The sequence below is a fragment of the Ochotona curzoniae genome, unplaced genomic scaffold (assembly GCF_017591425.1).
Source record: "Ochotona curzoniae isolate NIBS_2020 unplaced genomic scaffold, NIBS_Ocur_1.0 contig_1, whole genome shotgun sequence".
Classification (NCBI taxonomy): Eukaryota; Metazoa; Chordata; class Mammalia; order Lagomorpha; family Ochotonidae; genus Ochotona; species Ochotona curzoniae.
This window is the reverse complement of record NW_024464918.1, coordinates 1,257,242-1,268,487: the sequence shown is the minus strand read 5'-3', so window position 1 is coordinate 1,268,487 and position 11,246 is coordinate 1,257,242. Positions and strand designations below refer to the sequence as shown.

At 48.4% G+C, this 11,246-nt stretch overlaps 2 protein-coding genes across 3 annotated transcripts; both read left to right on the top strand.

Annotated features, from left to right (window-relative positions):
* Positions 1 to 3,636: 3,636 nt before the first annotated feature.
* LOC121152975 (protocadherin beta-16-like) lies at positions 3,637 to 6,168 on the top strand. Of its 2 annotated transcripts, XM_040975312.1 has the most exons (2): positions 3,637 to 5,712; positions 5,767 to 6,168. In XM_040975312.1, exons 1-2 carry the CDS (start codon positions 3,637 to 3,639, stop codon positions 6,166 to 6,168), a joined length of 2,478 nt encoding a protein of 825 aa, XP_040831246.1. The 2 variants fall into 2 exon arrangements, with proteins under 2 accessions (XP_040831246.1, XP_040831237.1); XM_040975303.1 differs by having other exon boundaries at positions 3,637 to 6,168.
* Positions 6,169 to 8,106: 1,938 nt separating this feature from the next.
* Positions 8,107 to 10,680, top strand: LOC121152140 (protocadherin beta-9-like). The gene is made up of 2 exons (XM_040974033.1): positions 8,107 to 9,583; positions 9,662 to 10,680. Exons 1-2 carry the CDS (start codon positions 8,107 to 8,109, stop codon positions 10,678 to 10,680), a joined length of 2,496 nt encoding a protein of 831 aa, XP_040829967.1.
* The last annotated feature ends 566 nt before the right edge of the window (positions 10,681 to 11,246 follow it).

Genomic DNA, 11,246 nt, shown 5'->3' with positions numbered 1-11,246 from the left:
TTGAGCAGGGAGCTAGATAGGAAGTGGAGCAGTTGAGACATGAGCTGATGCCCACGTGGGATCCCAGCAACACAGGGTGAAGGATTAGCCTGTTGAGCCAGTAACTCTGTTGAACCATATTCTGCTGGTTTTTCAGTCACATTCTAAAGAGAATTGGAGTAGCCAGGAGTCACACCTGGCACCCATATGGAAAGACAGAATCACAGATAATGGTTTCATCCACTATGCCACAAAACAGAGCTTTTATTTCTTTTTTTCCTAAATTAGAATTCAATTGAAAGTAGTGCTTTAGTACCTGGCACAATGGCTCAATTGGCTAGTCCTCGCTTTGCAAGCACCAAGATCTCACATGGGTATTGATTCATGTCCTGGATGCTCCACTCCCCCATCCAGCTCCCTCCGTGTGGCCTGGGAAAGCAGCAGAGGATGGCCCAAAGACTTCAGACCTTGCACCCACTTAGGAGACCTGGAAGAAGCTCCTGGTTTTGGATCAGCTCAGCTCCAGCTGTTGTGGCCATTTGGGGAGTGTACCAGCAGATGGAAGGTGTATCTCTCCTTCTCTCTGTAAATCTTTCTTTCCAATAAAAATGAATAAATCTTAAAAACCAAGAAGCATTGGGCCAGACACTACAATTTGTGTTCATGGTGAGCAAATCAGCTTAATTAGATTCTGCATGCATTTTGCATAATACAGTCAGTATTGCAGGAATGGGTGTCCCGTAAGGGAACAGTTACTCCATGGTCATCTGTTGAATTTTTGTTCTTTTTTCACAGACACACACACAAACACACACACACACGGGTTTTCTTTGAAAAGTTGAAAGCTGCTTTTAGTATTACATTTCTGTAAGTCTTTTATAATTCATGTTTCTTATGGCTGACAACAGTTATTATTCTATTATTAATTTTAAATAAAATGAAGAAACTAATTTCAGTATAGACAATGTTGTATAGAAAGTTTCATCATAACTTAACAATTCCAGAAATTTTCTTATGAAAAGCTCATCTCAGTTAACCTCTGTCAAAATTTAAGCAAATGGTTTTGGCAACACCTCTTAAAAATCATTCTGGAGAGAAATGTGTGGGGGTCATGTAATTGCCTAAAACAATAAAAATTATTTATTCTATGCTTCTGGAGATTAGAGGTCCTATTGTGTTGAAATCGAGGTGCCAGCAGGAATGCATTCCATTCTGGTGGCTCTAAAGAGCCCGTGCTATTGTCTTTGCCAACTTATAAACACAGAGCCATATTACTTGACCCATGGCTCATTTGCACATCGTTAAAGCCAGCAGCATGGCTCCTCTGGCCATTCTTGAGCAGTCTCTTCTCCCTGCAACCACAACCAAGAAAGCTTCTGTTCTGCGCCAGTCAATACAAGATCATCTGTTCTTCACAGGAACTTAATTTTAGTCACATTTGCAAAGGATGTTTTTGGCATCTAAGTTAACATTTTTACAGATGTTACTACGTGTTTTAGCAGTCATTATTTTACCACAGGTTTGTTACTTGGAATAAAATTATCTAGTTTAGCAGTAACACCTATGATGACATAGGGTATGCAGATCTTTTTCAAGAAGGAGTTAAAACAAAAAGGACATATTTCTTAAAATAACAAAAAAGGAGTGGCTTAAACATTATTTATTGATGCTTGGATCTAAGACTTCTTCTAACTAGAAGTTAACAAACTTCTAAAGCTAATTAACAAAAACCCTGCATTGATTAAAAAGTAACGTGCTTATTCAATCGAAACTATGGAGATGCAAAACTCGCATCCAAATCTGAAGAGGTCTTTATATCTAGAATATGCAAAGAGCTCTTACAAATAATTTTAATAAAATGGGCCAAGAGGGGCAGTTGCTTGGTGCTGTATGACTAAACACCTTACTGGACACTTCACCCCTGCACCAACATACTGCTACAGGAAAACCAAGAAGGCAAGAGGTGAGGGCTCCAATGGTTGGATGCAGAACACCAGTGTGGTAGATTCATGTTGAGTTTTGAGCTCCTGGCTTTGGTCTTACCCAGCTAAGGCTGTTTTTAGTACTAGTTACTAGTTACTAGTATAATGAGAATAAAGAGGAAATGATCTTTTGAATAAAGATAACATTTTAAATGGGTAAGTATTTAAATAGGCAGCTCTCTATATACTAATGACCAGTAAACACATGGAAAACTGTTGCGCATCATTAGTTTTCAGAGAAATGCAAATCAAAATCACAAGGAGATACCTCTTCATACTAATTGCAATGGTTAAAAGCAAATAAATCAGATAATAGATTTAGAATGGATGTGGGAAAATTGGAACTCACTCATTGTGGGTAGGAACATAACCAGGTGTGATGATTTTGGAAAAGTCTAGCCATTCTTCAAACAAAACCAAAGATTCCATGTGGCCCCGGCAGTTCCATTGCTAGTGACGTGAGAAGAAGACCATGCAAATGTGTGTATAATACTCATGGCAGCATTACTGATCATGAAAGGGCAGAAATAATCCAACTGTACAGAGAGTGATGGATAATCTAAATGTGTTATATCTACACAATAAAATGTTGTTCAGCCACAAAAAGAATGAAATGCTGATATATGTCACAGCATGAATGAACCTTGAAAACATTATGCTAAGAGAAATCAGTCACAAAAGTCTATGCTGTATGATTCCATTCATATGTAATTCTACAGCAGAAAAAAAAAAAGCTTGGGTTAAGGTTTCCTTGGAGTTCAGGGCAGAAGAGGTGAGGGAATAGGGAGTTTACAAGACATAAGGTTTCCTTTTGATGTGATGATGGACGCATGACTCTGAATACACTAAAAGTCACTGGATTCTTTATTTTAAATGGGAGAACGTTTTTTAGAGAAGAGATCAAATTATTTTATCATGATCAAATAGAAGAAAAAATTCAAGAGCATGGTAGTCCTAACCTCAAGACCTGCTTATTTGGGAGACAATTTTCCAATAACTGGAAAGTTGCAGAAGTTTGGAGTCTCTAGTGTTCAAAGGCAGTAGTAACCAATTATTTAATAAAGTACTGACTAGGCACAGTCTATAGCACTGCCTGGGGTTGCAGTTTTGCAGTGTACACTGATTTGTAAATTTTAGAATAGTTATATTTTTTGAAAGTTGCACTCATGTAGCTTCTTAGCTTCTTTCCGTGTTCCTGCAGCAAGTTTCCTCTTAAGCGCATGTACTTCCTTTAAATGTTAGTAAAATTAATTTATTTAATCAACAATTCCGCAGCATTACATGGTAGATAACATACTCCCTGTGAAACACCACAGAACTTTAACTATTACACACAAGTCACACAAAAATAAGACTTAACCTTACACAGTCTGGTGCTGGAGAATTTTGCATTTCTTGTCAAGCCAGAAAAAAATTACTCAATAAGAACGCGTGGTGGCGCTGCAGGCTAAGGTGATGGAAAACCCGCACTAATCCTCCCAGCTACAGGAACTAGCCAGTTCAGGCGCAGCTTGAAAGCAAAGGAACAGCTCTCTCAGCCAGAGCCTAAACGAGTGTGAACTCTGGACAAGCCTCTGTTTAAGGCTTGGTTGTGACATTCGGGGCTTCAGGACAGTGCTGCCAGGATCCTGGACATACTGGAAACTCCGGTGAACGAGATTTTCAGAAAAGAGCAATGGAGACTGGAGGGCTGCGACAGGGGAGACAAAGGCAAGTCCTGCTTTTCTTTGTTTTGCTGAGCTTGTCTCGCGCGGGCGCGGATCTGGGGCCTTATGCGGTGGTGGAAGAAACGGAAAGAGGCTTCTTTGTGGCCAATCTAGGGAAAGATCTGGGACTGGGGTCCGCGGAATTGGCTTCTCGGGGGGCCCGAATCATTTCCCAGGGAAACTCTGAACACTTGCAGCTTCAGGCTCAAACCGGGGAGTTAGTCGTAAATGAGAGGCTGGATCGCGAGGAGCTATGCGGCCCCACCGAGCCCTGCTTGCTGCATTTCCAAGTGCTAATGGAAAAACCCTTAGAGCTGATTCAGGCCGAACTGAGAGTGACAGACATCAACGACAACGCCCCTGTGTTCTCCGAAAAGGAAACAGTGCTCAACATACCGGAAAACAGCCCCCCGGGAAGCGCGTACCCCCTGAACAATGCTCTGGATTTGGACGTGGGAAGCAACGACGTGCAGGATTATAAAATCAGCCCCAATGCCTATTTTCGCGTTGAAACCCGTGAACGAAGCGATGGCAGGAAATACCCAGAGCTGATACTGGACAAAGAGCTGGACCGGGAGGACGAGCCTCAACTGAGCTTCACCCTGACAGCACTGGACGGCGGTGCTCCGCCCCAAACTGGCACGGCCCAGGTCCGCATTGAAGTGGGGGATGTTAATGACAACGCACCCGAGTTTGAGCAGCCAGTCTACAGGGTGCAGGTCCCTGAAAACAGCCCCGAGGGCACCCTGGTTGTCACGGTGGTCGCCACCGATTCGGACAGCGGGACCAACGGGAAAATATCTTACACACTCATTCAGCCTTCAGAAGGCATCAGCAAAACTCTGGAGGTAAACCCAGCGACAGGAGCAGTGCGATTGAGAAAACAGGTGGATTTTGAAACAATTCGATCCTATGAAGTGGATATTAAGGCGACGGACGGGGGAGGACTTTCGGGAAAATGCACACTGTTCCTGGAAGTGTTGGACGTGAACGATAACCACCCCAAGGTGACCATGTCAGCGCTCAACAGCCCCATCCCGGAGAACACGCCAGAAACTGTTGTCGCAGTTTTCAGCGTTTCAGATCCTGATTCCGGGGAAAACGGGAAGGCAATTCCCTCCATCCAGGATGACCTTCCATTCGTCCTAAAGCCATCGGCCAAGAATTTCTACACCTTGGTAACAGACGGACCCCTGGACAGGGAGGCCAGGGCCCAGTACACCATCACCATCACTGTCTCTGACCTGGGCACGCCCAGGCTGCAGAGCCAGCACAACGTGACAGTGCACGTGTCCGACGTCAACGACAACGCGCCCACCTTCAGCCAGGCCCTGTACACCCTGTTCGTGCTGGAGAACAACAGCCCCGCGCTGCACATCGGCAGCGTGAGCGCCAGCGACAGGGACGCGGGCACCAACGCCCAGCTCACCTACTCGCTGCTCACGCAAGACCAGGCAACGCAGCAGCCACAGGGACAGGGACAGGAGCAGGTGGACGTGGGCGCGCTGGTGGCCCTGGACGCGGCGAGCGGGCAGCTGTTCGCGCTGCGCGCGCTCGACTACGAGACCCTGCGCGCCTTCGAGTTCGGCGTGCGCGCGTCGGACGGCGGGTCTCCGGCGCTGAGCGGCGAGGCGCGCGTGCGCGTGGTGCTGCGCGACGCCAACGACCACGCGCCGCGCGTGCTGTACCCGCCGCGCAACGGCTCTGCGGCGGGCGCGTGCCCCGAGCTGGTGCCGCGCGGCGCCGAGGCGGGCTACGTGGTGAGCAAGGTGGTGGCGGTGGACGGCGACTCGGGCCGCAACGCGTGGCTGTCGTACGAGCTGCTGCAGGCCACGGAGCCCGGGCTGTTCGGCGTGTGGGCGCACAGCGGCGAGGTGCGCACGGCGCGGCCTGTGAGCGAGCGCGACGCGCCGCAGCAGCGGCTGCTGGTGCAGGTGCGCGACCACGGCGAGCCGCCGCTCTCGGCCAGCGTGGCGCTGCACGTGCTGCTGGTGGACGGCTTCTCGCAGCCCTACCTGCCGCGGCCCGACGCGCCGGCGGGGCAGGCGGGGCAGGCGGGGCAGGCGGGGCAGGCGGGTGTGGGGGGTGTGGGGGGCGAGGCTGGGCAGGCGGAGGCGCTGACGGTGTCGCTGGTGGTGGCGCTGGCGGCGGTGTCTTCTCTGTTCTTGGCGTCTGTGTTGGCGCTGGTGGCCGCGCGGCTGTGTGGGCGCGGCGGGGCCGGGGCTGGGGCTGTGGCGGTGGGGTCAGGGTGTGGGGTGTCTGTGGCCGAGGGCCGCTTCTTCCCTGCCGGGGCTGGGTGTGGTGGTGTGGGTCCTCTGGTGGACGTGGGCGGGGCGGGGACGCTGTCGCAGAGCTACCAGTATGAGGTGTGTGTGAGTGGAGGGAGTGGGACTGGTGAGTTCAAGTTCATGAAGCCTAGTATAGGTAATTTCACAAATGGTGCTGTTAAAGAAATAGAAGAAAATTCTAATATGCAGAATAGTTTTGGATTTAGTTATTGATTTAAATCTTTATATGGCATTTTATGTTTTTCAAGGTTTTCCCATCACTGCAAAGTGTTATTTAATTTTGTGTGACCCATCATTATTTTCGAAATTTGTCCATAAGTGCACGTTTCCATTTGCCTATATGAAATATTTTTCTAGAATCCCAAGGATGAAGTAGCCTGCCCTTACAGTTCTTTTCATTTTAACAAAGTTTCTTCCACATATGTATGTCTTTTTTGACTTTATTATTAGTATTTTCTATATTAATGTAAGTTTTCTATATTTTTCAATTTTTAAAATTTGTGCTCCGTGTGTACAGTTACCATTTAATATTTTAATTGTAATTTTACACTAGCATTTTCTGGTTTTACATCTCAATTTTCACTGTTAGTTTTGGGCCATAGCTGACTGCTTTCCCAAGTCACAAGCAGCAAGTGGAGCAGCCGGGATAGGAACCGGTGGGACTTGAGCTTTTAGGGTGCCGATCTGGAGCCACATAAGTGTAGTTGAAGTTTGGAGACAAAAGGCATAGATTGAATTGCAACACACGGAAATGTTTAACAATTCGTTTTTTCCTTTGTTTGAAATGTCCAATCTGATATGATTTTAAAGGCTAACATTCCTTCAGAATTTATCAAGTAGTTTTTGTGGTGTGACTTAAATTCAGCACAGTGTTTGGGGACAGTGTCTAGCTAGGCCTTTTCCTGTGTCACAGTGCTGGATTTAATCTGAAACCTTAGTGATTACAGGAAAAATAGAACTTTCATTCTGCATATTAGGCCTTCACATGAAATTCTGCACGAAGCAAGAGTTATAATACTGTTCCTAACTTTGTCCTGTTAGGATAAATGTTTAAGTTAGGCCTTTTGTATAACTCCCTTTATTTGGTGCAGAGAAACTACCAGATTTGAGTTATAAAAGACCTTAAAGGTCAGTTCTTTAATGTTGCATGTTATTTTAGGACAACTAAAAGTAAGGGAGCAGAAATTACAATGTATGGATAAATTTTAAAAATACAGGTTTAAAGTACAAAATACTAAAAGGTGCTTTATATAGTTGCATGTGCATTCACTATATTTAGGCATGCCCTAACACAGCAGACACTTTATCACTGGTTAATTTGCTGATCACAGGAGACAATGACAGTTCTTGTACTGAAGAAGCTCACAGATACAAGGACTTGCGTGAAACACAAGAACATTCATAGGTTAGTCATGTTTATATGTGAAAGTTTTCTTGAGGAACAACAGAAGAGGAACAGGCTATCCGATCAGTTCAGATTATAAAGCGATGACTCTGAGTAGGCATGTCCTTCCAAGGGCTTTGTTGATATTTTTGGTTGTCAGACTAAAAAAGTTTCTTTTGCTAATTTTATTGTTTCTTTGTTCGGTGTTTCTGGCAAGAGAAATCTTACTTCGTGGGTAACATAGGGACTCACACTTTACCCTTTGGTCACAAGGGATTGTGTCACAGGTGAAATAATAATAAATGGATAAACAGAGAAGAGTGGGGTGAAGTTACTCTAAAATCTGTTTTCTTTCCTTTTTTGTCACATTTTTAACTTTTCCCATGGCGTTATAAAGAAGCCCCAGAATATCCATGCTTCTATATCTCAACAGTTTTTCACAAAAATGAGTGAAAAGGAAAATGAAGCATTTAAATAAAACACCAAAAATAAGTTTTTATTAATTTACACACACACTAGAATTTGGTGTAGCCTTTCGAGACTTCTGGATGCCACGAGGTGGCGCTGCAGGCTAAAGAGAAAAACCTGAACTGACATAGTTGCTGAAGTCACTGCGACAAAGACCGGGACAGAAGGATTGAGAAAAGCTGTGGCCGCCCAGAATAGGAGAAAGGGGGAGAGGAATCCTAGTTCCTGGCCATTCTGATTGAATTCTGACACTGCTGTTTATGCCGTGATCCTGATCAATATTGACAGAAGGAGCAGCAATGGCAGCGAGAGGGTTGCACTTCCAGGCAAAAAGGCAAGTCGTATTTCTCTTTCTGTTTGGGGGAGCTTGTTTGGCAGGTTCTGGGGTCCGACATTATTCAGTGAGAGAGGAAACAGAAAAAGGATCAGTTGTGATCAACTTGGCACAGGATCTGGGACTAAAGGTCGGGGTACTGTCTGCAAGGAACACCAGGGTGGTTTCCGATGAAAACAACCAGCGCTTGCTCCTGGATCCCCAGACTGGGGACTTGCTCACAAATGAGAAGCTGGACCGGGAGGAGTTGTGCGGCCCCACGGAACCCTGTGTCCTGGATTTTCAAATTTTAATGGATAATCCCTTTCAGATTTACCGGGCTAAACTGAGAGTCATGGATGTAAATGATCACTCACCAGTGTTTCGAGACAAAGAAATGGTCTTAAAAGTACCAGAAAACACAGCTGAAGGGACAGCATTTCGACTAGAAAGAGGACAGGATTCTGATGGAGGAATTAATAGTATCCAAAATTACACGATAAGCCCCAACCCTTTCTTCCATCTGAAAATTAGTGGCAGTGAGGAAGGTACAATCTATCCAGAGCTCGTGTTGGACCAAGCGCTGGACTGGGAGGAACAGCAGGAGCTGAGCCTAACCCTCACAGCCCTGGACGGTGCGTCTCCACCCAGGTCTGGGACTGCCTCCATACGCATAGTGGTGCTGGACGTCAATGACAACCCTCCACTGTTTGCCCATGACCTCTATGGAACCCAGATTCCAGAAGACAGCCCCGCAGGGTCCCTGGTCATGAAAGTCTCTGCAGGAGATACAGACTCGGGAGTCAATGCAGCCGTGTCCTATTCACTCTTAGATGCTTCTGAAGACGTTCGAACGACGTTTCACATCGATCCTTCCTCTGGGGAAATCATTCTCAGAGCGTTGCTTGATTATGAGATAGTAAAGTCATACAGAATCAATATACAGGCAACAGATGGTGGAGGACTGTCGGCGAGGTGCGCGGTGTTGGTGGAGGTGTTAGACACCAACGACAACCGCCCTGAACTGAGCATATCATCCATGACTGACCACATTGCTGAGAATTCTCCGGAGACAGTGGTGGCTGTTTTCAAAGTTAAAGACAGAGACGCAGGAGAAAACGGGAAGATGGTATGCTCCATCCAGGATGACCTTCCATTCCTTTTGAAATCTACGGTTGACAACTTTTATGTTCTAATGACAGCAGGACCGCTGGACAGGGAGGCCAGGGCCCAGTACACCATCACCATCACCGTCTCTGACCTGGGCACGCCCAGGCTGCAGAGCCAGCACAACGTGACAGTGCACGTGTCCGACGTCAACGACAACGCGCCCACCTTCAGCCAGGCCCTGTACACCCTGTTCGTGCTGGAGAACAACAGCCCCGCGCTGCACATCGGCAGCGTGAGCGCCAGCGACAGGGACGCGGGCACCAACGCCCAGCTCACCTACTCGCTGCTCACACAAGACCAGGCAACGCAGCAGTCACAGCAGCCACAGGGACAGGAGCAGGGGCAGGGGCAGGAGCAGGGACAGGGGCAGGCTCGGCCCCAGCAGGTGGACGTGGGCGCGCTGGTGGCCCTGGACGCGGCGAGCGGGCAGCTGTTCGCGCTGCGCGCGCTCGACTACGAGACCCTGCGCGCCTTCGAGTTCGGCGTGCGCGCGTCGGACGGCGGGTCTCCGGCGCTGAGCGGCGAGGCGCGCGTGCGCGTGGTGCTGCGCGACGCCAACGACCACGCGCCGCGCGTGCTGTACCCGCCGCGCAACGGCTCTGCGGCGGGCGCGTGCCCCGAGCTGGTGCCGCGCGGCGCCGAGGCGGGCTACGTGGTGAGCAAGGTGGTGGCGGTGGACGGCGACTCGGGCCGCAACGCGTGGCTGTCGTACGAGCTGCTGCAGGCCACGGAGCCCGGGCTGTTCGGCGTGTGGGCGCACAGCGGCGAGGTGCGCACGGCGCGGCCTGTGAGCGAGCGCGACGCGCCGCAGCAGCGGCTGCTGGTGCAGGTGCGCGACCACGGCGAGCCGCCGCTCTCGGCCAGCGTGGCGCTGCACGTGCTGCTGGTGGACGGCTTCTCGCAGCCCTACCTGCCGCGGCCCGACGCGCCGGCGGGGCAGGCGGGGCAGGCGGGGCAGGCGGGTGTGGGGGGTGTGGGGGGCGAGGCTGGGCAGGCGGAGGCGCTGACGGTGTCGCTGGTGGTGGCGCTGGCGGCGGTGTCTTCTCTGTTCTTGGCGTCTGTGTTGGCGCTGGTGGCCGCGCGGCTGTGTGGGCGCGGCGGGGCCGGGGCTGGGGCTGTGGCGGTGGGGTCAGGGTGTGGGGTGTCTGTGGCCGAGGGCCGCTTCTTCCCTGCCGGGGCTGGGTGTGGTGGTGTGGGTCCTCTGGTGGACGTGGGCGGGGCGGGGACGCTGTCGCAGAGCTACCAGTATGAGGTGTGTGTGAGTGGAGGGAGTGGGACTGGTGAGTTCAAGTTCATGAAGCCGATTATACCTAACCTCACAGCCAAGGTTACTGGCAAAGAAATAGAGCATTCTCCTCTCCACAGTGGGTTTGAGTTCAAATATGAATAATTCTACCTTGCATGTTTGTGTTATTCGTCACACTTTTCAAGCAGCATTTGTTTTCTGAAATGTGTGTGGTTTTTTTTTAGTTGGTTTTACTTTTTCCAGATTTCTTGCATTGTGTTTTTATATTGTTTTCAAGTGGCTGTTTATATATGGCTGTGTGAGATGATAATTTACTACCTGGGAGTTCTTTATTTGTTATATGATTGTGTTGTAATAGGCTTGCCTTGTCTTAATTACTTAAAATTTATTAATTATAGACTTAGAGAGCAAATCGCTCCCAGTCTAAGGTGTTTATTTGCCGATTTCTCCGTTTGGAAAACTGAGATTTTGACTTTTCTCGTGGTGTGTTTCAGAAGCTGTATATCGCATCCTGCCACGTTTCTATTTCCTTCTTTTGTGTCACAAGTTTCCAGTGTTATTTGAGCTTTCTCTTTATTCATGTTTTGAACGGCATGTCATCTCGTTCTCAATGCTAGCATGTAAAAGAACAGAACTAAACTGTGTATGCGAAATGAATCCAAGCACTTTTAACATCTGTACTCCATTAATTTTCCTGTCGTTATCATCGT

Excerpts from the sequence above, each read along its gene's own strand:
- LOC121152140 (XM_040974033.1), top strand. The coding sequence starts at position 8,107 with ATGGCAGCGAGAGGGTTGCACTTCCAGGCAAAAAGGCAAGTCGTATTT. Across the intron at positions 9,584-9,661 it reads CACCTACTCGCTGCTCACAC|CTCGGCCCCAGCAGGTGGAC; the intron begins AAGACCAGGCAA and ends GACAGGGGCAGG.
- LOC121152975 (XM_040975303.1), top strand. The coding sequence starts at position 3,637 with ATGGAGACTGGAGGGCTGCGACAGGGGAGACAAAGGCAAGTCCTGCTT.